Source organism: Hyperolius riggenbachi, chromosome 2, assembly GCF_040937935.1.
Source record: "Hyperolius riggenbachi isolate aHypRig1 chromosome 2, aHypRig1.pri, whole genome shotgun sequence".
Lineage (NCBI taxonomy): Eukaryota > Metazoa > Chordata > Amphibia > Anura > Hyperoliidae > Hyperolius > Hyperolius riggenbachi.
Window position 1 is genome coordinate 510,780,260 of NC_090647.1, and position 26,276 is coordinate 510,806,535.

General features: G+C 43.2%; 1 protein-coding gene across 20 annotated transcripts in view; it reads right to left on the reverse strand.

The window, feature by feature from the left end:
• ROBO2 (roundabout guidance receptor 2) overlaps nt 1-26,276 on the reverse strand; it is a 1,374,514-nt gene that overhangs the window by 155,399 nt on the left and 1,192,839 nt on the right. For all 20 annotated transcript variants that reach the window (XM_068270504.1, XM_068270514.1, XM_068270503.1 and 17 more), the window contains 5 exons: nt 24,236-24,360; nt 20,012-20,183; nt 11,137-11,342; nt 7,548-7,629; nt 6,398-6,563 (listed from right to left, as the gene is read on the reverse strand). In XM_068270504.1, the coding sequence (XP_068126605.1) occupies nt 6,398-6,563; nt 7,548-7,629; nt 11,137-11,342; nt 20,012-20,183; nt 24,236-24,360 (751 nt within the window). The remainder of the gene's footprint in view (nt 1-6,397; nt 6,564-7,547; nt 7,630-11,136; nt 11,343-20,011; nt 20,184-24,235; nt 24,361-26,276) is intronic.

Here is a 26,276-nt window from a genome sequence, read left to right on the forward strand (position 1 = left end):
GACTGCTGCGCCGCCTCTCTGTTACTTGGAAATAGTGCGAGAATGAATGGACAGGTGGGAAGTATTGCTCAAAAGCTGGTGCTTAAAATGATCATAAACCGATCATTGGATGATAAAGTATAAATGAATGTTGTACAGACAGACAGAGCAGTGGCATACCTAAACATCATGTGACCCCCCAGTATAACTTTCACCCCCCCCCCAATGCTCACACCCTTTCCCCCGGGGACCCTCACAGGCTGGAGGCCCATCTCACAAGGGTCATAAAACAAGTGTGGACATTATAATCTTCACACCCACAACAAGTGTAGCCACAAAAGCACCTGATCTGAAGGTTGGACCTCTTTATCGGAGGGAATAAAGAAGAAGTTGGGACCCCCTTACAGCTCTGGTCCCTCCTGGGGTCACCGGGGCTGCTCCCCTGTAGTTACGCCCCTGAGAAAGAGCAGCATGCCCTGTTGTATGGAAGGGGCAACAATTTAAATGACTGCTTTATTAAACATATACAAGAGAAAAGTGATGCATGAACTTGAGTGTCCGGCCCGATCCGCCCTTGATGCCAAGTGAGGTGACTTGCTCTTCCTCAGGTGACAGAAGTCTGGGGACAGCACCAGGCAGAAACAGGAAGTGAAGAGAGTGCCTGACCAACCTATACTGGGGGCAACTGTACATGGCTAACCAGTGGCGTAGCTAGAGAATATGGGACCCCATAGCGACATTTCCATGGATATGAGTTGACTGGGCAATTTACATTCCCATGCAATGTAAACTGTGTATAGTCCATGGGCACTGAGACAAAGCAAGAGGGTGGAGAAAGAAAGCAGAGTAAATAGTGAGCACATCAACTACTACCTGAGCCCTCTCTGCTCCAGGGCCCCATAGCAGATGCTATAGCTATTGCTACGCCCCTGTGGCTAACCTATACTGGGAGCAACTGTACCAACACTGGGACTGACACCTATAACTGACTACCTACCTTTACTGAGGGTGTTTTTTTGGTGGGCGCTCCGCAGCTATAACATGCAAATTGTCAGGTGCTGTGTGATCATATCAATTCGGGGGGGAGGGGCGCATCCTCACAAGTTTGCCTCAGGCAGTAAAAAGTCTAGAACCAGCCGTGTTGAGTGTTAACAGTATTAGTCTGGAAAACAGAACGTTGTATAACTGCCCAGTAGTGTACAACTCTCCCCACCACCCCCATTCCTCCAATACCACTGCTGGATTCTAGAGGGCATTAGTGTGACACGGCCATGAGACCAAAGGGCCACGCTATAGCTGATTTCACCTTTATCTAATAATTGCACAGTCACAGAATAAGAAGCTTTTCCCTGACCTTTAAATTCTGTTTTGCTCCATCTGCGTGCTAATTGTACTAGTAGGCTTATTGGAAAAAAAAATAAAACAGAAAGTCCAAGCCTTGTGCACTTATGAACTGCACTTACTGCCAATAAAATGTATACTTTGCCCATCATGTTTCCATTTACAAGAAGTCTATATTGAAAGATAAGTCATTCAACATCAAAACAATCAATAGTTATAATTCTTGCCTGTCATGTTTCCATTGCATTATGGGAGAGGAGAAGGAGAAAGGAGAGAATTTGATTGGTGGAATCGTGCAACATTTGTGAAAAAAAAAGGTGTCAAGAGGGCAGAGGGTGACCCTTTGCTTTTATGTATGCTTTTGACCTGCAAAAACGGAAAATAACCACACATTTATCACTGCATGAGTTGTTATACATACTGGAGGTCCCTAGCAAGATTAGATGTCCGGATTCAATATTAAACGGACAAGTGGACTTAATACAGCACCAATGCATTTAAAGAATTCCTCATATCGATAGCTACGGGAATGAGCCTCAGAATCAGGGCTCGAGTAGAGTCAATGTGTAGATTTTGGTTACAGTGTATTTCATATAGGTGTAAATGTTAAAGGATATCCGACGATCTGGGGCTTCTTTCAGCCCCTAGAAGTTATTTGTGTCCCTCGCTCCAGCTCTTGTCTTCTCCGGGATCATGCTGGCAGCCTCTAATGATTACTGACCACAAATGGGTCGGCGTCTTCAGCACATGCATGGGCTTGTCATTGTGAGTGTACTGCACAGGCGCAGAAGACCCCAACCAATCATGGGCAGGTGATCCTTACAGGCTGCCAGCGGGAACCCGGAGAAGACCAGAGCTACGAAAGGACACAAGTGACTTCTAGGGCCTGGAAGAAGCCCAAAGGTAAGTAAAGATAGAATGAATTGCTCACCTCGGATATCCTTCAAAGATAGGTAACAGTATTAGATATATTTAGTTTAGTGATATATCGGGTAGGTTAACCTAAAGGATCAATAAAGGATAAAGTAATGTGGAAATTTGAGGTTAGTGATATGTAATGTTTAGATATGAAACAAGAACATCACATCAGCGCTATCAGAGGGTTTCAGTAAACCAGGGGGGATTAAGGGGGGGAAAGGTAACATGAGGTTAATCTCAGCTAATGAAAGCGGAGTAATCCAATTAAATAATGAGCCATAAAGCCCACAAAAGTCATTGACATTAATCTGAAGTTCCTGTTATGTATACGTATTGTTTTCCCATGAGCAGTTTGCACAGTGACCTTGCTGCCCAGGTAAAACCATGATGCAGATAGTATTTCAGCGCCTGTGTTTCAGGGTCCCTTAGCAATGTCTGGTGTGCTATGTAGAAAATTACATGCTTAAAGAGACACTGAAGCGAAAAAAAATATATGATATAGTGAATTGGTTGTGTACTATGAATAATTAATAGAAGATTAGCAGCAAAGAAAATATTCTCATATTTTTATTTTCAGGTATATAGTGTTTTTTCTAACATTGCATCACTCTATAATATGTGCAGATTAAACAACACTCAGCATTCAAAATGAGTCTTTCAGAGCAGTCTGTGAAGTAATGAACTCTCCTCTAGCAGAGGAAAAGTAAACAGTTCAATTACAGTTGAGATAATAAAAGTCAGATAACAGCCCTCTCCACGACTAAGTTAGTCGGAGAGCTTAATAGCTTTTTTGCATAGAGATAACAACTGGAGTTTCTCAACTCTTCCTGCACTGGAAACAATTAGACTGATGTATCTGATCTTAATGTTTTTTTTCTTAGCTGTACTACACATACAAATCATAATCTCATCATTTTTTTTCGCTTCAGTGTCTCTTTAAATGCTTGTAAGGGTCGGTCCACACTACGGAACAACCGGAGCAGATAGTGTGTCCCCGATATGTTGTACATGCGGCCCGTTGAAGGTGCTTGCACTGTCTGCGCGACCATAAACATGCCAAACATTTGTTAAAGCGAATCTGAGCTCTTGCACAGCCCACAATGAAAAGTCTATATTCCACATATAGTTGATGAAGAAGTTTACTTCTCTGTGTTCTATAAATTGTTTAGGAAGATCAATGTGTCTAGTAAGTTCTTATCAGCAACCGTGAATAGACTGCAGGCTTTGCCCAGGAAGCTTTCCATATAGTAAACACTGAAGCTTAACCCTTTCAGTGCCTTGTGCAAAAGAGAAACCAATAAAACTGCAATTTTGTTTAGGATTTTCATAAATTGTATTTAAGAAAAAAAAGTTCCCATAAAAGTTATCATGCTGTGGTTAATGTTGTAGAGTTTAGTTCTACTTTAATCACGCCGGTGTAGGTTAGGAATATCTGTTGTGGTTTTGAAACAGAAATGCATGTTACTGATGAAAGTAGATTTTGTGAATGAGCCAACAGGAAAGCACGAGTTTTCGTCTCTATATTCGTTAGTCCATTAACACATTGCCGTCCAGGTGTTTTTGTAGCTATGCTTGTTATGGGTGTAAAGATCATGATAACCACACTTGTTATATACACTGACCACATAGGGGGGCACAGGAACAGCCAATGAATTTAGTTATGTCACTGCTGAAGTATATCTTCTATGGGGGTCTCCATTTTTTTAGGGATTCTGATGGTGGCCCTATTCTATCAATAGATATTAAACACTGCACTCCACTCCATTATTATGGAAATGGATTTTCTTCAAAAAAAATTAATTGTCAGAATAGATAACTGCCAAAGAATAGCAAAAAAAATGTAAGACTGCACACCCAAATCTAAAGTGTATTAATGTGCAGTCTGATGAGAAGAGTAATTAAGAACTCCGGGTCTACTGTTGATTCATGCTAATGTCTATTACGGGCAGGCAGCAGTGCGTGGATCGTTCTCCTAAGTTAACAGTATATGTATCCTATAATGAAGCATCTGTCAGAATGTCACTGAGACGCTCCGCGGTTACAGAAATATTAAAGAACAATTACCATAACAAGAAGAAGATGGATTACTGCAGTAGCTACCTGATCAGGGGAAGTGCTTCAACTGACAGGAAAGTCACTCTGTACTGCCATGACTACTCTTACTGCTTAAAGGCACACTCCTGTGCAAAGAAGGGAATGCTCTTCAAGCAGTGACAGTGCGTACATTTGGAAGTGCTGCAAGTTTAATTTGGGGCGCAGAATTTGCAGATAAAAATGTATCTTTAAAGTTACCATTTTGGTAGTAGAATATTGCGATTTTTACAGATATTCCAATTCCACTACTTCATTTATGTGGTAAAATATTGGTAATATTTGTAAATATTTTACTATGCCCTAACTTTTCCCTACTCTCACACAGAATTCCACCCCCCCCCCAGTAGTGCCTAATCTACACCCCCCCACTGGATGGTGCATAACCTTAATGTCCCCTGGTGCCTAACCCTAACCCCCTGGTGCCTAACTTTAAACCTCTCCTCCTGGTGGGCAACTAACCTTGAAGAGAACCCGAGGTGAGTTTTACAAATCCTAATTGCATACAGAGGCTGGGTATGCATATAATGCCCAGCTTCTGTTGCTATATTTTATCCCTCCAGCCACTCCCCCCTGTGCTCTGCTGTGCCCATCAAAGTAAACCAGCGTGCTAGCGACACACAGCGTGACGCCAGCAGGCGGTTTACATGTACACTGTCGCTCTTGCCGCTCCCCTGCCTCCTCCATATCGCCTCTCCCCACCTGTGTCCCTTCCCTCCCTGCTGATTGGAGGGAAGGGACGCACGCGGGGAGCGGCGAAATAGGGAAGGCGGAGGAGTGGCAAGAGTGACAGTGCACATGTAAAAAGCCTGCTGGCGACACGCTGTGTGTCGCTAGCACGCTGGTTTACTTTGATGGGCACAGCAGAGCGCTGGGGGGGCCTGGGGGGGATATAACATAGCAACAGAGGCTGGGCATTGTATGCAGACCCAGCCTCTGTATGCAATTAGGATTTGTAAAACCCACCTCGGGTTCTCTTTAATCCCAGTATCCATCTAACCTCCTTCCACCCCTAAACTTAACTCCCGGCGTCCTGTTGAAAAGGGTGTCCGCTAATAGCTCTTTTCAGCAGGACATGTCTGAAGAATTAGGGCGGTAGCATATGGTGACTGAAGTTGCACGCCCAAATTATACAGGTAGCGGCTAGCATGAATTTTTATTGCAAAACCTTCTTTGACTATAACAGCCTTTCTCAACCTTTTGACCCCAGAGGAACCCTGCAAGTAATTCTTGGATCTCAACGAACCCCTGTAAATAATTTTTGGATCTCAAGGAACCCCTGCATTTATTTTGCAAGAGGCATAGTCTTCAAAAGTAGATGTAGCTTTTTATTTCACTACCCCTTATTACAGTGTCTCCTTATTCTAGTTCCTTTTTTTAATGTGCTGAATGCTGATTGATAAACTAACCCACAATTTAGTGCTTCTTTTTACAGTACCCCCTATTATAATTTGCTCTATTATACTTCCCCCACAATGGGAAAAATGCCAAGGAACCTCAGCAGATTACTCAAGGAACCCTAGTTGAGAAAGCCTGGACTATACAGTAGTGCCCAAATTAGCTTGCACTTCTTCAGGCTGTTTTGAGTGAGAGTAGTCATTGCAATATCCAGACACTCGATCTGGTGACATCTGCAAATGCGGAAAGTACTAGTGCGTATGAGTTTGTGTAGCAGGAGGGGCCCTGAGCTATTAGCGACCCCAACTACTACTTCACTCCCTCCGATAAAGGGTTCCATCCTTCGGATCAGGCGTTTTTGTGGCTACACTTGTTATGGGTGTGAGTATTAAGATGTCCACTACAGTTTTGTAACCCTTGTGAGATGGGCCTCCAGGCTGTGAGGGTCACCAGGAGTACACAAGGGAAAGGGTGTGAACACTGGGGTCCCTATCAAAGTTTTGCTTGGGGGGACCCTATGGTTTGTAGTTACGCCACTGTGAGTGCAGTAAACACAAAGGTTCAATACACAGTGTGTCTATATAGTTAATACATTCAAATTTCTATAGCTTTGCACACCTTGGATGTTTCCTAACAAAAGAAAATATCACCACTCAGTGATCGGACTCACCTGAATGCTTCTATGACATATGATGACACAGGAAGAGACCCTGGTGTGCCCGGCTGCCATGACAACGTCACGCTGTTCTTGCTGACATCAGTAACCTGAGGCTTGGAGGGTGACCCTGGCAGATCATTGATATCATAGTTCTTGCTGACAGCGGCACCGCCAGATTCTAGTGTGAGAAACAAGGACAAGAGTTAACATTCAGATATTTACAATAACATTTGTAAAGCGTTTTTCTCCTATAGGACTCAAAGCGCATAAATATGCCTCAGATTAATACAGGGTTGCAGGCTGGACTGTGTTATCGAGGAAATATTCAGGTGTTCATGAATGCCCGAATAAAGTAGGTGGCTTTTTTAGTTTGGACTTAAATGCTTCCAGGGATGAAGATGTCCTGATTGGGTGTGGCAGGGAGTTCCAAAGTGTAGGGGCAGCATGACAGAAGGACTCTGGGGGTGACCAACTTATTAGATCCTTTTGATCTAGGTTTGCAACAAGTCCTTCGGGTATCCAGGGCCCAGATTGTGCATGGATTTGAAGGTCAATAAGCCAATCTTAAAGAGAACCAGAGACGAAGCACCCTCACGCATTTTACCATATATATCAATGGGAACATGACAGTAAACACCTACTCTGCTCTTTGTTTCATTCTTCTCTGCTAAATCTGCCTGTTATCAGCTCTGATAAGGATCCCCGACTGAGCATTCAGTCCAGCTTTGCCCCGAATGATTATAGCTTTGTCAGTCTTCTGTGATGTCTTTTCAAACCCAAGTCTGCCCCCTTGTGGCTCTGCTTTCCTGCTATGTATCCTCAGAGCAGGAAAGCAGAGCCAGGAGGGGACGGGCTTGGCTTGAAAAGACATCACAGAAGACTGACTCAGCTATAATCATTCAGGGGCAAAGCTAGACTGAATGCTCAGTCAGGAATTTTTATCAGAGCTGATTACAGGCAGATTTAGCAGAGAAGAATGAAACAAAGAGCAGAGTAGGTGTTTACCGTCATGTTCCCATTGATATATATGGTAAAATACATGAGGGTGCTTCGTCTCTGGTTCTCTTTAAACAGAATTCTCCATTTTATTGGTAGCCGGTGAGGTGAGCGATCAGTGAACAAGTTATCATCCTCAGAGCTGTAATTTGTATATGGTACTTACCTGTTACTTCTAACACTGCACTCCATGTTGTTTCACCACTAGAACTGGTGGCCACACAGGTGTATGTGCCGGCATCAATAGCCTACAGAAAAAAAAAACATTGATAGGTCAGCAAACCAATCCTGTTCCTTTTCAGCATGGACTTTTTTATTTTAATTATAAATTAAAGTTTGATTAATCATTTTGCTGTTAATCAAGCGTTACAAAATTTTTAAATCTATAGTTATGTAGACATTAAGGATATATGTTGTTCGACGTGATTTTCCATGACCTGTTCAGGTGACGTTTACCCAAAATCAGTGTACGCAGCAACCCATTCTATTTTATGGAAATGGGAGGTAGGAAGACAGGCACAATATTTCTCAATGTAGCTCACAACAGGTACTAGGAGATGAAATGACTACTGTCTAGGTTGGTATATTGCTGAAGAAAAGGCCACTGACATTAGGATTCACCTGAACATTTTTACCTAAAGCAATCACACACATGTTTATTTTTGCTTATTCCTGCCTTTTATGATGAACACAAAAGGGGCAGGAAGAAGTCAGTAATAATTTACAAATAAATGTAATTTTGCCTTCTTAAAACAGTGAACTTCTAGCTTACAGAGCCACATCAATCTAACATGCATGCAGCTGTTTCAGAGCCAGACATGTGGTCTTCATCAGTGCAAGGCATGGATTGATATGGCTCTATGGGATAGGACTTGGACCAGTACTAAGAAATACCCAGACAGCTTGTGGTGACCCAGGACCACCTGGAAGGTATAAAAGAGACCAAAAGGCCTCTTTCAAATAACAAAGCTAAATTAAATTTACACAATTAGTAAGCAGGGGGGCACCTATGCAGCAGTGAAAATCTCACCACCTACATTAAAATTTAAAAAGGATCTGTGACTTTTTAGAAGTTTAAAAAAAAAATAGATATCTCAGGAGGGGGAAGCTTTTGGATCCTAATGTGGCTTTCCCCATCCACCTTAGCCAGCGCAGAGACTCCCGAACCATCCTGAACCATAACAAGCCTGTGATGTGGCTTGGGCAGGTGCACTAGCTAGGGATGGTCGGAAATGTCAATTTCCGATTCTGCAGAAATTCCGATTTCTGCCAATGCTGATGACCTATTTCACGGATTTCCGATCGGTTTCCGAGTAGTGTTTTTTTTTTTTTGGTAATTTTTGCATTATCTGATTGGCCAAATACTTCTGAGTTGACTCTGCACTCTCTGATTGGTCTAATGCTTCCGAGTTCTGCGATTGGGTTAAAATTACCGAGTTGTGGTAATGCAGTATTTCTACAGAAATCCAATTTCCGATCGGTTTCTGATTTCCGAGTAGTGGTTTTTTTTTTACATTTTTTGCATTCTCTGATTGGCCAAATACTTTCGAGTTGTTTCTGCATTCTCTCATAGGTCCATTGATTTTGAGTTCTGTGATTGGGCCAAAATTACCGATTTGCAGTAATACAGTATTTCTGCAGAAATCCGATTTCCGAATTTCGTGTTCCAATCGGAAATTTAGATTTCCTACCAGAAATTTGGAAATTTCAATTCCGCAAAATCCAAATGAGCATCCCTAGCACTAGCGGCTTACTCCGGCAGAAATAGCTGGGCCTGATCAGTCCGTGCCTGTTTAGTAGAGCAGACCCGATCAGGCTCGGCTATTTGCTCCATAGTTCCAGTAATAACCCACTAGTGTGCTTGCACGAGGCCCGTCTCACGATTGTTATGGTTCTGGAGCCGATGACCACTGTTCCTCCACCCTTTGCCAACAACAGCTTGTCGCCGGACTTTCTGGGGAGTTCAGGGGTGCTAAGGAGGTCAAGGGAAGCCTCATTAGTATCCAGAGTCTTCCCCAACAAGGGTAATTAGTTATCCCCTAGGGGCACTTTTTTCGCTACAGGTACTCTTTATGAATGTAAATAAGGGTGAGGAAAGATACAAGGGGCAAACACTGACTAAATGGTTCCTAAATGAATATTGTAAAAAAATAAGAAATTCTGTTATTAAGTTATATATTCAGTAATGTTCCCCAATAAATACATGATTTTGAGATGTTGAGAACTTTAGAGGACATGTGATTCACCTTCATATAAAGCTAAATATACACACCATTTCTGAGAATGACTCACCGGCTGCACCGGGAGCTTAGAGACGAGCGTTCCAGCCCCCCGAATAACAGAGCAATGCTGTCCTTCCTCTCAGCCAGCTCAGGAAAATAGCGTGGACAGGAGCCACGTACCTTCCCGGAGACGGCTGAGGATCACTGATCTCCTTCCCTCGACTGGCTGCTCCGCCACCAACTCCTGGGGATCCTGCCTACTCAAGCGCACTATTTAATCCAGCAGTACAATAAAAATGCATTAACCTTTGTGGTCAGCGCTTGCCTTCAGCATGTAGTGGGAGGCTAAATTGTTTACTCAGGGAGTGCTGACATTCATTTTTTTAATAAATTCCATTTTGCTCAGAGGAAGTTAATAATTAATTTATGGCCACTGACAGACAGTGACAGACATAAACTTTAAAGTACTTTCCATTATAAGCACTGTATGAACAAGACAGCTGCACAGTGCGTGTCTGGGGTGCATGGGAATGTAGTCATCATTGACTGTTTTCCTTAACCCTTTTCATAAAATCTGCTTTAAGTCCTTCAAAAGAATACTAATGTCTACTTAAATAACGTCAAATAATATTAACAATACCAACAATAATAACAATAAGTATAATAAGATGAATAAATGAGAACATCTCATAGGCAGTGTATTTAGACGAGCTTATGGGTTATATAAAAGGTAATGGAAGATGCAGTGAAATGTTCACATTGAAGACTAGTGTTGATGTTCAAATGCGAGACAACTGGGTCTCAACTTGGATTTTAGCAATTATAGCTATATTTATTATACCATAGTTGCAAAAACACAAAACATTTTGGCCAACAGGCCTTTTTCAAGTGTTGTTTGGCCAAAACATTGTGTGTTTTTGTAACTATGGTACAATAAATATAGCTATACTTGCTAAAATCCAGGTGGAGACCCAGTTGTCCTTTACTTATTGCTATATATCCTTAACACCTTTGAGTGGATCCGGATGTGGACTGGTTGACTCCCTGGTGCTGAATATTTCTAGCAGTGAGAGCTAGTGGACAGCTTTTTTCTATTTGGTTTCAAATTCAAGGCCTCATGGTTTGAAACCCGAACGAATGCCCACGTTCAGCACCATTTCACCCTTGAACAGCAGGATGGGATATGAAGTATTAGAGTTTCATAAAACTCTCCCCGTCCTGCTGTTCCATGCTGAATGTGGTGGGTGTCCAGGTTCCGAAACCATGAGGACCCAAATTTGAACACGCATACTATTGAAGACATCAGTTCTGCCTAAGTCTAGGTTTTGGGGGATCAGAATTGTGAGATGTAAACTCACTGCCCGCCAATGTATGCAGTAGAAGATCTCATCGCAGATCAATAGAAGAACCATCCCAATCTTGTTATCATAATAATAAGTCACTGGTGGGGGGTGGGGAGGGGGGGGGTGGAGGGAGTTCAAGAGGTTGACAGTCGGACAATAATAACATTTCCAATAAATAACTTTTACTTACCTTTAAGGATTTAATCTGTAAGGACCCTTGATCCAAAATCGATAATCTTGCATCTCTTCCCATGAAACTAAAGCCCTCCTTTAGCCAGCTGATAACTGGCATGGGCTCCCCCGTAGCCTTGCATTTCAGTAGTGCCGTACCATCAACAGCCAGTGTCTGATTGGCTGGTCCTTGTAAGATTATCGGGGGCGGCCTGTCTGTTAACACTAACAAAAAAAAAAAGAAGATATTATATATTACATTCAAGTGTAACTAAATACATATTGGCCTAAAGGGAAGCCTAACAGGATGTTAAAGAAGAATATAAATAATATGGAAAAATGGTGACTGCACCTCAAAGTATGCAGTGATTGGAGTCTAAGTTGCCACTGCTTTACATTATGTTTATTTTTATGTCATGCTAAGCATACATTATATCAACCATCTTTAGGGTGAATGTCTCCATACATTTGCATATTTCTGGATAACACGTGTCATTTATCTTAACAACCTAAATGGATATTCCATAATGCATTAAATAAGACAGATCAATAACAGATTAAAAGTCCTTTTCGCCCGAAAGGATTCTGGGCTGTGGAGCTGGCCGGCATCTCACACCGTGAGCGGTCTCCGTGATACCGAGGTCAGAGGTTAAATGAACACTTAGAGGTTGCAGTCAGGTGTGAACTTCCACATTGCCATTTAAACTGGGGCCAGTCAGGTCTCATACCAACAACCTTCAATTGTTTTTCAGTGATGATATCAAGAGTGTGCTACCAGCTTAAAGTCTATTTTCTGCGTTTGCGTCACTACACTACTCAACACAATTAAAGAGACACTGAAGCGAAAAAAAAATGATGATATAATGATTTGTATGTGTAGTACAGCTAAGAAATAAAGCATTAGGAGCAGAGACATAAGTCTAATATTGTTTCCAGTACAGAAGGAGTTAAGAAACTCCAGTTGTTATCTATGCAAAAGAGCTATTGAGCTTCACGACTTTCAGAGTCGCAGAGAGCTCTGTCTTCTGAAGCTTATTATCTCAACTGCCAGTCACTGTATTGTTTTTTCTTGGGCGCAGGACAGTTCAAAAGTCCACTAGCCTGCCCGTTAAAATCATTTAGAATGCTGAGTAGCAGGCCTGGATTTACATCACAAGAGCATATAGGCACAGATGTCCTGGCACCCTAGACTTTCCCCTTCATAAACCTACAAACACCAGCCAAACCACACCCCAAATGTGCTGCCTGGCCCAGCTGTCACTTCTCCATTACTTCCCCTGCCCCTCATAGGTAGCTACAGGTGCCACTTAGTATTATGTAGCCAGAGCTATCCAAAGTATTAAGTGGCTAGAGGTACTCCCAAAGTATTAGGTTGCTATCAGTGCCCCCAACTAAAGTGAGACCTGGTCAGCGGAATGCTAAAACCCAGGTGAGTAACCTCTCATTTACACTCCACTTGAGACTCTGCATAGTTAAGGCAGGAGAGAGGCACTTGGGGAGGGGAGTAAGCCGCCTTTTTCATCATCAGGCGCCTGTAGGCACGTGCCTCAGGGCCGGATTACCGACCAGGCAACAAAAGCAGTCGCTTGGGGCCCCATTCAGAGTCAAAGGGGCCCCATTAGCACATAAACCAGCCCTTGCCATCCTGTCAGCGGTGGCTGGATGGTATAATGGTTAAAGAGACTCTGAGCAGTGCAGTAACTATGGAAAGATGCATATCATTTTAAAGCTCTCTTTCTCCTCTTTCCAATGATATCTAAACGGCTGCTCTATGCCTTTTAGTTTTCGATATTTTCGCGATTGAAATCGCGGCCAGTGGTGGCTGGATGGTATAATGGTTAAAGGGACTCTGAGCAGTGCAGTAACTATGGAAAGATGCATATCATTTTAAAGCTCTTTTTCTCCTCTTTCCAATGATATATAAACGGCTGCTCTATGCCTTTTAGTTTTTGATATTTTCACGATCGAAATCACGGCCACAGGATGACTTTTCTCCAAAGGTGGCAGCTCGATTCAGCACAATGCAATGAAATATAAGGAACCCAGGGGGATATAATTACAAACATCATGCTGGTAGGTGTGAGGATGTAATGAATTAGTAGTGGGTATGCTTAAAGGCATATCCACAGGCACTGCTTGGAGTCCCTTTAAGGGCTCTGCCGCTGACACAGGAGACCAGGGTTCGAATCTCAGCTCTGCCTGTTCAGTAAGCCAGCACCTATTCAGTAGGAGACCGTAGGCAAGTCTCTCTAACACTGCTACTGCCTATAGGGCATGTCCTAGTGGCTGCAGCTCTGGCGCTTTGAGTCCACCAGGAGAAAAGCGCGATATAAATGTTATTTGTCTTGTCTTGTCAAATGATGCCGTGCGCTGCTGATTGTCTTCAGAGCCAGGCTCTCCTCCTAGGTCCCCCTCCTGCTACTGTGCGCTCTGCCGCTGCCCACTCCACCCTCCCTTCCCACAGAGAACCACAGCTGCAGCAAGAATGATAGCAGCAGATGGCAAACGCTCACTCACCTATCCATGATCCAAGCAATAGAGATCCCGTCATCTGAAACTCAGCTGTCTCTTCTACAGTGCAGCCGCTCGCTCTGAACTTCCTGATTCTCAGATCAGACATGAAGTAGGAAGTAGTAATAGTAGTAGTAACAGAGCGGCAGCACTCTAGAGGAGACAGATGGGCTCCGGATGACGGGACCTCTATTGCTTGGATCGCAATAGATGAATGTGATTCATCTGGTGCTGTCATTCTCCCCCACTGCGGCTGCCTTCTCTGCTGGACTATCGTATTCACTGGGATGGAGGCTGCATGGTGGCTGTCTAGTTTGGGAGGAAATTGGTTGTTCGGTGGTGGGAGTGGTTATGTAATTCTGTCTGGGGAACGGCTTCCGGTTTGGCGGTGTCCAGAGCTTTCTGCTATTGCCAGGCTGGAGATGCAGGGGGAAAGTGCTGCTGCTGTGATATCTGGCGCCCTCTTCACAGGGGTGCCCCAGCCCCTGAGTGCAAATGTCCCAGCCATTCATCTCTCACTCTGCATTTTGCCGCTGCTATTCCCTGCATTGTGCACCCACAGAGGAAAGCGTGCTGTTGCCCATAGCAACCAGTAGCTCGGCTGCCCGGTGTGTGCGACATATTGCTGTGCAGCTGCATCTTCTGATTCTATTACGACATGATGGGGGGGCCCAAATCAGTTACTTTGCTTAGGGCCCCATTTAGCCTTAATCCGGCTCTGACGTGCCTACAGTGCCTTATGGTAAATCCAGCCTTGCTGAGTAGTGTGTAAACTGCAAATGTTAGAAAATGATGCAATGTTATAAAAAAAAAAAACACTATATAACTGAAAATAAAAATGAGAATATTTTATTTGCTACTAATGTTCTAGTAATTATCCGTACTACACAACCAATCCATTATGTCATAATTTTTTTTTCCGCTTCAGGTAAGCGCCCCATCCAATAAGTGTGATTTACAGTATGGATACTTGGCAGCCATATTTTTAGGCTAAGATTTGGCAGAGGTCATTTAGTCTACTAATTTTTTTTTATTTAAAGAACTGGATATTCACATCAGTGAAGATTCCCTTTCACCAGGTCACTCTACACTAAGTTGTTAGTTCCAGAAGATGTAATAATAATCCCTTTTACAGCATTTCTACTATTTACAACACTGTGGCCTATATACAATGTATTTTTTCTCATGAATTTTCTCCTAGGTGATATTTTTAAATTTGGCAATAAAATGCCTTCTAATCTACCAGCAAGCAAGAAAATACTCAGAATAAATTTTCCCTTTTCACCTACATGTTGGTACTTTTTCCATTGCAAAGTGCTGAAAAGTTATTTTAAATTAAAGATGAGAAATTATCTCCTAGGAGAAAACTTAGGAGAAAAAGTTACGTAGTTGCATATGGATCCTGGGCTCATGTAATTCACTTTTTCACATGAGTTTTCACTTAGGTGATATTTTCTTACCATGTCATAAAATGCCATTTACACCAGCTAGCAAGAAAATACTCATAATAATTGTAATAGTACTTTTCACCAACTTTTGGGTACTTTTTCAATTGTAAAATGCTGAAGTTATTTTAAAGGGAACCAGAGACGAAGCATAGCTAAAAAATGGAAGAAGATGTTATACATACCTGGGGCTTCCTCCAGCCCCATAAGCCTGGATCGCTCCCACCCCACCATCCTCCGCTGCCTCTATCGCCGGTACCGGGTCCCGTCACTTCCGTCTGACCAGTTGTACGCATGCACAGGGGCTCCCTCCCGCTTTGTGCGCATGCGAATGTGCAGTACGGATGGAGTGTACTGCGCTTGCGTCGACTGGCTCGACTGGCGGAAATTATGGGACCCTGTACCGGTGGACAGAGGCAGCGGAGGATGGCAGTGTGGGATCCAGGCTTATGGAGCTGGAGGAAGCCTCAGGTATGTATAAATCTATTTCTTCTACGTCTCTGGTTCTCTTTAAAGAGAATATAAAAATGATCTCCTAGGAGATAACTCAGGAGAAAAAGCTAATTGCATATGGGCCTGTGTATCCTGTTGGTTGCTGACATTAATCCTGAGTTAGGTCCTGTTTCCATTACACACGGTGCGATGTGGCTACATAGGCACATCACACCGCGACGGCACTGTAACCAATGCATGCAAATGGAACAGTTTCTATTGCATGCTGGTTATGTGGAGCGGTGTGGAGCAATCTGAGAACCTGCAGCATACTGCAGATTCTCGCACGGCCGCATCCGCTCGCAACACACTTCTGCATTGGGAGGTGCGGAAGTGATGCGAATGGGAGCGGAAGTGATGTGTAGCCGCATCGGCTCCCATTGGCAAGTGGAAACAGCCCCTAAACATCAGGAACGCAGGTGAACGTTTCTGTCCAGTCGGTTGGAATTCCGCGTAACCCTCACTGATAAGGAACTACAACCATAAAACACTTTCCTAGAAGAAAATGTATCCTGAGTGCAGGAAGGAGAAGAAATGGGCCACAGATTTGCTCCAACACTGTGGAACTCCTTACCTCCACCCATTAGGGCAGCCCCCTCCTTCAACATCTTAAAGAAGGCCCTCAAAACTCACCTTTTCACTTTAGCCTAACACCCCCCCCCCCTCACTGGTGCTCTAAACCCGCAGCTGTACTCTGGTCTCTTACCTTTCGTGTCCCTACCTCTCCCTCTAGATTGTAAGCCTTTGGGCAGGAGCCTCCTCCTTTTGTGTCCTACCTGATCATGCACCTCCATTACTGTGCATCTGAGTGAACTCGACTTGCCTAATCTCCATGCTCCCCTCCAGTGACTGACTAAGCCTTACCTTGTACTCATACTGTGCTGCGTGATCTGGTTTTCTTGTATTCCTGTATTGTCATATTGCTGTTTGTCACCCCTAAATATTGTCTGTAACCTAAACTAATGTCCAGCGCTGCGTAATATGTTGCCGCTTTATAAATACAATAAATAAATAATGATAGCACAAGAGGCTAATTTAAAAAATTCTAGATGTAAATATGTGAAACGTTCCTCCAATCAGAGCGAGGCTCATTCAACCGACGTGTTATTTATTGTATTCATTTTTTTTCTATTTTATTTCCTCTCGTTCTGAGCCCCGGGCGCAACGGCTCCAACCAGAAGTAACGGAAAAAAAATAATAAAGAAAATATAAATTAGCTGATCTTTTAAGCAATTTAAACAACGCCCAGCTATTTGAAAGAAGGAAAAATCATTATCGGTGGCCTATGGATATTTATGCAAATGTCACTGCAGGTAATTACATTAAATGTAATCTTTCTGCTTTGCGGATAGAGTAAAAGTTAAAGAAAGCATGAAAAAATGCATATAATTATTCCCCTTCCCCTGACATTTCTAATGTAATATGAAAACCACACGGCTCTTTAAATGGATCTAACCTCTGCTGAAGCGCAGTCAGGTTTTTTTTTTGTGTTATTTTTTTCTTCTTTTTTTTTTATCTTGTTACAAATAGACTGCAGTCTTTTACTCTCAACACAAAGAATTTCTCATCACTGGTATCCTTGAACCCGGCTTGTTCTTTGCAGTAAATCTGCAGCCTTACCAGCAGGTGCAACTATTAACGGCTCAATGTTCTGCACGCCCCGTGTTTATCTCTGGTGTTTGCTGCAATCACAGCGCCTGCCCCAAGTCACCTCGGCTCCGACAGACACATACGGGAAAATATCGCCTTGATATTAATGGAGCGGACCTTTTAATCTGTGCGGTAATTTCAATGGCGCAAAAAAAATGCATCATTTTTGGCCAGGGGAAATAGATTAAAAAATAAGAAGAAGAAGAAAAAAACAAAAACGAGGAACACAGAAGCAATTAGAGCATCTGGTGACATACACAACAACATTCCCACTAACAATGCGGTTCACTTGCGCTGCGGCTGCATGATATATTCATGCTCTGACCTACTTTTCGCAGAGTGAGTGGAAAGGTTCTCAGAACTGTGGTAAAAAAGCTGGAATCCTGCAGTGGCTACAATGCAGGTGAAGGTCCGGAGGAGCTCAGCGGTGTATTAGCAGGGGACGCCCGTCCTGCTTCAGGGCCTGGATTTGAACCTTCTTAGAGAATGTTGTTCTTCTATCACTCACCAGTGGACACATCTAGGGAAGGGTCACGTATAAACACAGATAAACCTGCTTGCTATAATGACCTGTATACCCTGTCAGTATGGTGGTCGGTAGCAAATTGATATTTGCAGTTGGTGTGCTAATTAATTCTACTGTAACTTAAATCTGAACATGTCAGCACAGCCTCATGGTAAGGGGGACAACAACAAAAACTTTATTGAGGCACAACATTAACACACAGCTAGAATGCAGTACTCTTATGTCACTGTAGGTGGAGCAGGCATATGACTCACATCCTAACAGAAATTATGACTAAAAATCACAGGTTAGTACAGGGGCGTAACCAGGCCCGGATTTACATCACAGGAGCCTATAGGCACAGATGTCCTGGCACCTTACACTTTGCCCTACATGAGCCTACAACCCCCCCGCCGAATCACACCGAAAGTGTGGTGGCTGTCTCAGCTGTCACTTCTACCTAACTTACCTTGCCCATCATAGGTAGCTACAGATGCCCCTTAGCATTAGGCAGGAAGAGGTACCCTCAGTATTAAGTTACATAGGGAAGGAGGAAGGAAGGCACTCAAGGAGCAGAGTGAGCCGCCTTTCTATCATCAGGCCGCTGTAGGCACTTGCCTTATGGTAAATCCAGTCCTGCGCATAACTACAAATCATGGGGCCCTACAGCAAAACTTTAAAGCCCCCCCCCCCATGTTCACACCAGTTTCCAGGCCAACCCCTTCTGACCATCACAGCTTGCGGGTCCATCTTGTAAGGATCATAAAACAAATGTAGCCATCAGAATCTGCACATCTATAACAAGTGCTGCCACAAAAGCACCTGATCTGAAGGCTGGGACCATTTATCGGAAGTGGTAGTAGGGGCCCCCTTACAGCCATGGGCCCTCCTGCAGTCACGGGGCTGCTCCCCTGTAGTTATGCTCCTGGGTTAGAACGTGTATATTTGGCTTTGACGGCCCAGTGCTGTGAAGTTTGGCACTGTGTCGGCAAAAGCCAACATTTGGTTTTTATCTCCAACCCCTGCCATAATTTGGTGAAACACAGACAACCATTCCCTGGCAATCGACCCCCTTATTCTGTATAAGCGGGAAACTCTGATTCTCAAAAGAATTGCATGTGCAGCAAGCAAACCACAACCGACGCACTAAGCTTCCGCCCACAGGTGGCCATCGATATTTGCAACCTGCAATTAGTGTGTAGGGCTTGAGCAGTGTAGCTTAGCGTATCAAGCCCTACTGACTTGTCTGTTAGCCAGATGTAGAGACACATCTGGCTCCCAAGCCATAGGTTTCCTACCCCTGCTATAAGGCCTTTCCAGTCCCCTCCCCGTGTCCTCAGTCCAGCGCTATCACCTCCGTTGCAGTTATTCCAACTGGAGGAATAAGCCTTTGGGGATCCTCAGAAGGCTTTGGAAGCACTCATGTCCCCAGAACTCCTGGAGACAGGGCAAATTTGTAGAGGAAACAGTGGTGGGGGGAGCGCTTACTGAGAAGGCTCTTTCAGAGCTTTCCCTCTTAATGGCTTCAGACTTGCTATAAACTAAAGAAGTCACTCATACTAGCTACAAATTTTTCAATTTTTTTTTTTCTTACTGCCTTTTTTTGCAGGTGACCTTTTTACACCTTACCCATAAAACACCTTTAAAGCCACCAGCAAGCAAGAAAACACTCAATATAATTTTGATAGTACTTTTTCACCTACTCTTTGGTAATTTTTCAGTTGCAAAGTGCGAACATTATTTTATAGAGAAGATAAAAAAAAGATCTCCAAGGAGAAAGCACAGGAGAAAAAGTATATTGAATATGAGTTAACATGTCTTCTAAAACACAAGGTGGTGTTCTCCAACTGAAAGTAGCTTATTTTGTTTCTTTGAATATACAGAGCCCTGACCTGCAAAAATGAGATCAATATTCCTAGATTTCACAGGTCACCGCCGACAGCTTATAATCAGTAGGGTGAATCCTCTGTTTACTAAGTCAAATCTTGTAATATTTAACACTTAGCCTGGCATCTAAATGGCACCTTATGTATCTGGTAACGACACACACAGACAAAAGCCCATTACGCGAGATAGAATGGCAACGTTGGAACAGTAGCCTGGCACTCACTTTAAAAAACAAGACCCCAAATGCTAAGGGACACAAGGCCGACACAGTTTAATCTGTTTTGTATATAAAGTGCAGTCACCATAAAATTTCCAGCAGCGATGGTGAAAACAGACCCGCTGAACTTGATGGGCATTTTCTATCTCTTGCAGATTACAGACTGGCATCCACCGTGTATACTCACCATCAGTAACTTCCAGCTGGGCCTTGGCCAATATGCTTCCAGCCACGGTCAAAGCCTGGCAAATGTAGTAGCCAGCATCTGAGCGCTGAATGTTGGAGATGGTCAGGTCTCCAGTTGGGGACACCGAATACCGACTGTTGGGTTGCTGAGGTTGATTTGGAAAAAGCAGGTTCTGTTGAAGAGGAAAAATAAATAAAAATATGCCATGAGTTTGTGTTTAAAAAAAACAACAACAACAAATATGTAAATAAAAAAAATGAAATAATGGCAAATATTAGTAAGATAATGATATGCTAACACTAGCATTGAAAGTGGTTAAACACTAAATATTATACATGGTGCTATTCATTCATAACAGAACTTATAAAGAAGCACGTGATCATCAGTTTGATCAGTTGATAGAGCTATATACACTGGCGTAACAATAGGGCCTGCAGCTCCTGCCCCCGCAGGGAGGCCCAGCCCCCCCCCCCCGGGCCCGCTTGGGGTCATTTTGGGGGGCTGGAGGGGTCACAGCATGAGGGGAAAGCCATGCTGCACTTCGGCGGGGAGGGGGGACGGTCCCCCCCTCCGTCACCTCGGGCTCTCCCCTCTGAGCTCCCCTCCAGCGCTGAATAATTTGTGTATGCAGCGGCGGGCAGTGGCAGATACATACCTTCTGTGCACTCCAGTGTGAACGTTCCTCTCTCTAGCCTCCTACGTCACTTCCTGTTTATACAGGAAGTCCGTCAGACACTAGAGGGAGAAACATCCATGCTGGAGTGCACGGAAGGTATGTATCTGCCGCTGCCCGCGCCTGCATACACAAACTATAACGCTGGAGGGGAGCGCAGAGGGGAGAGCCCGAGGTGAGGGAGGGGGGGGGGGGACCGTCCCCCCTCCCCGCCGAAGTGCAGCATGGCTTTCCCCTCATGCTGCGACCCCTCCAGCCCCCCAAAACGGCCCCAAGTGGTCCCTGGGGGGGGCGCTCAGTATTTCTGCAGGGGGCCCTGGTGGGACCTTGTTACGCCCCTGGCTGTATAGCTCTATTTTGCCGTGCATAGTCTGTTTTCTGTGTGAGCTAAAGCAGGAAGTGACTGCAGCAAATCAGAGCCGTACAAATTGGTCACCTGATCAAACTGATCATATGATTCTCAAGGAGTTTTGTTACACATGAGCACTTTAGTTACTGATAGTGTACAGTAATGAGTGGACAACTTAATATTTGTTAAGCAGACTGTTTACCAATTCAGACAGATATCTTGTGAGAGATACATGAACACTTGAACAAAGATCCAATTTTACAGTGACAAAAGATAGTGGCACTGTCGCTTAATAACACATCTTTACATACAGTCATATACAGATACTGTGGTAGACAGTGGGGGTGGGCGGGGCCTGACAGCTGTTTCGCAGTTACCGCTTCTTCAGTGGTATCTGTGAAATGGCTGTCAGGCTCCACCACTGTCTACCACGGTATCTGTATTCAAACACATGTGTGTTATTGAGCTACAGTGCCACTATCATCTACCACTGTAACTTTTTGGATGTTATGTGCTTACGTCCCAATATGAGCTTAAAAAACAAGAGCTAGAACTGGCATTCTTACCCTACTTGAGTATAAGTAACAGGACTCTTTGGATGGGGGGGGAGGGGGGGGGGGAGGGGGGTTGGGCACTACACGGGATGGAAGTGCTTCTGCACATAAATTATACCCCTAACATTTACACCTGTGAGTGGCATAACCTAATTAGTAAACAAGTGCTATTAGTGCAAACAAGATTCAACGTGAGCCATAGAAAGCGACAAGTTAAATGACAATCTTATTTTGCTTTGCTTTATAAATAAATTGCGCTAATGTCATAAATTAATTTAATGTTCATTGAAACAAACGGCTGCGTTTCCGACCGTCGCTTGAATAGCTTATTAATTAATTAACACATTAAAAAAAAGAAAACACTCGATGGTCGGGAATGTCACCTGACGTTGAACGCCATTCCGCATCTCTTGTTGTCTTCATATAAAGCCATTGAAATATTGACAAGTACATTACATGGCGCATGAATTATGTCACCTGGGTGTTTTGTGTTTACACGGTGGCGAGTACAAGCCTTACCCTATGGGATCCTTTTAATTAAACAGCGAGCTCGTAATTAATTGAAAGGGGGGAAAATGCTTCATTTGGACGGTAATAACATTCAATTATGAGGACAAAGAGTACAATCCTACCTTAAAAAAAATAAAAAAAACTTACCGGTAAAGCAAGAGCTATAGAAGAATATAAAATAGCATATTAACACCATCCAATTAGTCTGAATGGCTTTAATCCGCTAAATAACGAGTTCCGTTAATTAGAAGCTCTTCACTTGGTAATGAAGAGCCGGTTGTCCACTTTAAAAGATTCATGCACTCTACTGCACAACCACTTAACATAAACATTAGACTGTTACAGAACTCAAGCTGACTCCGCATTGTGAACTGAAATGCTCTTATTGCGTTTTATTAATTCATTCTAATGGCACCCGAAGGGCATATCAACCTGTTGACCTGAAAGATGTCCACATTAGTAAGTATAGCCTGCACCAGAGCTGGTATTCACAGGTGACTGTTAACAGGTCCAGTGCCGTAGCTCCCCTTATTTCTCCAGCCTGCCCTGTTGCCACATTCATTGGGTGGGGTACAAGAGCCTCCTTTCAGTTGGACGGTGTTTTCTTGGTCAACAATTAATATCATGGCCCATATGCAATTCACTTTTTCACTTGAGTTTTCTCCTAAGTGATATTTTCAAACTTTCCAATAAAATAACTTTTAAATCACCAGCAAACAAGTAAATACTTAGAATAGTTGTGATAGTAATTTTCCACCTACTTTTTGGTACTTTTTCAGTTGACAAGTACTAAAAAGTTATTCTAAATAACATCTAAATAATTTCTAAAAAGTTATTCTAAAAAGATTATAAATCGCCTAGGAGAAAACTCAGGAGAAGAAGTGAATAGCCTATGGCCCATGTCTTTATGGGTCATGATCTGCTTTAGGGATCAATGAAGGGTCAGAAAAATTGCACACCTTGAAAGAAAAAGCCAGGTAGTGAAACCAATTTACAATCTTAGGGCCTGATTCACAAAGCGGTGCTAACTCTTAGCACGGCCGTTTTCGTGCGAATTTTTGCATTGCACGCGATCGTGAATATTCGCACGAAACAATAACGTTTTGCGCGCAAACACGAATTTTCACGCAAAGTCGATATCGTTTTCACGCGAAAATTCGCAATCGCGTGCGATGCAAAAATTCACGCGAAAACGGCCATGCTAAGAGTTAGCACCGCTTTGTGAATCAAGCCTGAAGTCCATTCGCGGACTTTATCGCACGCAAAGTGCCGCGATCGCGCGAATCGCGGCACTTTGCGCGCGCAAAAGTCCGCGAACGGCACTTCACGTGCTAACTGTTTAGCACACCCGTGCTAAACAGTTTGCAACGCTTTGTGAATCAGGCCCTAAAAGTAGTAATGAGGTTCTGACCATTGCAAGCAGAACCAATAATTGTATTGTCCCGTTATACACATACAATCTTAGTCAGCTGACGACCATTTTGGGGCCATGCAGGGTCCCCCTTTGTGAAAGTTTTTAGACCGAAGATAATACACTGTAATGTTCTGAACACATATATATTCACCAACATGCATGCTAAACTGATCAGTAGCCACTTCCTTCCTGGGATTTGAATGTGGCCACACCCATAATCCCATTGAGATAAACTTCAAATCAAGTATCACTCTTGGGGAAATTGTCGATGCTCCTGACTCCCACCCTCTGTGCATCTGTCGTCCCTCATGGAAGATTGTATGTGCAACAGGACAACACAATTATTGGTCCTTCTTTCAGTGTGTGGAACCTCATTACTACTTTTGCTTTAGAAATCATACATTGGAATGTATTACTAAACTCCGTTAAAACTGCCATGCATGAAGGGCGCACTGCAATTTTAGTATTGTTCACGTCACCAACGTAACATGCGTTGCATACATAGCACTTTTGTTGTTTGCATTGCTACTATAATGTGTGTTACACAAATAGCGTAAAAGCGCATTATACAAACAAGGCATGCATTATTTAGGTTATGTGAGGTTGTGCTATGTGGCCTAAATACCAGCAAAATTGCTGTGTGTTGTTCTCTTTTTTGGTCAATAGTCACAATACGTTACAACTAGAATCATCCCGATGGAATCTTTAATAAAATTGTCCTTACCTGGCTCCCTTCTTTCTGCCAGAACACAGCAGGTTGGGGATTGCCCTTAGTCTCACATGGAAATGTCACTGTCCGGCCCTGAGCTACAATCTGGTCACGTGGCCTGACCACAAACTGAGGAGGAGCTGTGGGAAGAAGAGAACATAAAGGTGAGACCTGTTCCAAATTCCCATTGCAAATAAAAGAAACATTATTGAAGTATAAAAGTCGGCAACCAGCATTCATTCAGGCTAATTTATTTACCGTAAGTGTACCTGTTACCCAGAGTGCACCAAATGGCAGCAAGCTTGGAGAGCTAAAGCATTGGTTGTGAGAGTGCTTGGTCATGTGAGCAAAAGCCTAATGGTGAGTGATAAGTCTCATTTCCTGAGGAACAGATCAGTGGTGAGGTGACAGCTCATATAATCGTCTAAGGTAGGGATGTCCCTACCTCAAGGGCCGAGGTCTTCACACATTTTTGGCACGGCCCAAATTTATTAATGGGACTGAATTAGGAAAGGTATGGATCTGCAAGTAGAACACATTTCTTCATTTCTCAGTCCATCCTAAACACTGGCACGGATGTGGTCCTCAAGGCCTGGAGTTTTACACCTGTTGTCTCAAGTAAAGAGAGAGGATATTCCATCCCACTCTTTCAGTCCTCAGACCTTTGACTAAAAGGACTACAAAGAGTTTTACAAAATTCAACAATCCATTCCTCTTCTGTGCATAACTATATTTAGACATTGATTTAACATCATGGTGGACAAATCTATTCTTTATACCCAACTACAGTTTAAAATGGAAGGAGAATAACCTGACTTATGGTTTTCTACAGAGCAATGTCTTTTATGTAGCTACCAGCAAAAATCAGAAGACCCAAGCTCTTATGGTCAGACTGGGAACTAATCATACAGTATTTCACTGACAGCATTCCATGGACAACCATGCAGAGGCAAGAATAATCATCCAAGGTGCTTTCTTCAAGATAAGCTGAGGAGGGACGTATTCTGATCAGAACATGCATGTTATAAGAAAGAGCTTTCAGCGGTTGGAACATTCATGATCAGTGCTGAGGTGATTTAGCATATACTGTATCTACTGCATTCGTGTGGTTAGAGCCTTATTCTGCTGCTGTAAACAACTGTCTAGAAAGCTAAATATATTTAGGTGGGTCACAAAATGGTTTGCATCTGTATGTTTAGGCAATTAAGCTTTCAAATCCTCAGTGCTATCTCTTTAAGATCCCAGATCTTTATGCAGCCTGCAGTCACCTGAGCTCAGCAAAGTTATGTGGCCACCACCAAAGGATAAACCACAGAAACAGGTTTTACCACTGCATAGGGAATCTCAATTTATTAATAATCGCACATCAAAAAGATAAAACTACAACTTACATTGAGGGTCCATGCACACTGGACCCTAGTTGGACCCTAGTTACACGTATAAAGTTTTAGCACAATCTGCATAGAAATAGTGCACCTTATGCTAAACTGTTGCTGGTCCTTTAAAGAGAAACCGTAACCAAGAATTGAACTTCATCCCAATCAGTAGCTGATACCCCCTTTCCCATGAGAAATCAATTCCTTTTCTCAAAGGGATCATCAGGGGGCTCTGTATGGCTGATTTTGTGGTGAAACCCCTCCCACAGTGTGATGTCAGCGCCTCACAGCTCTGAGGTCCTGACATCACACTGTGGGAGCCTAGTTGCATTGTGGGAAATAACAGCTGCTTACAACTGCCATAAAAGCAAGCAGCATCTCCTTCTAGTGACATCACCTGCCAGCAGTAAAAATGTCATCATGTGATAAATGTCTGAATATAAATCAGGGAGAAGAGAGATTTTACAATGAGCAAACACTGACTTAATTATTTATACATAATTATTGTAAAAATTAAGCACTTCTTTATTACATTATTTTCACTGGAGTTCCTCTTTAAGGAATAGCCAGTGCTCCTGTCCTAACCAGGTTTTGGCTTTCTGAGGTCATCAGGGGGTGAGGAGAACGGACTAGAGCAGGCACTGTATACTTAAAATGTCTTTACCATAATCGGTGATCAA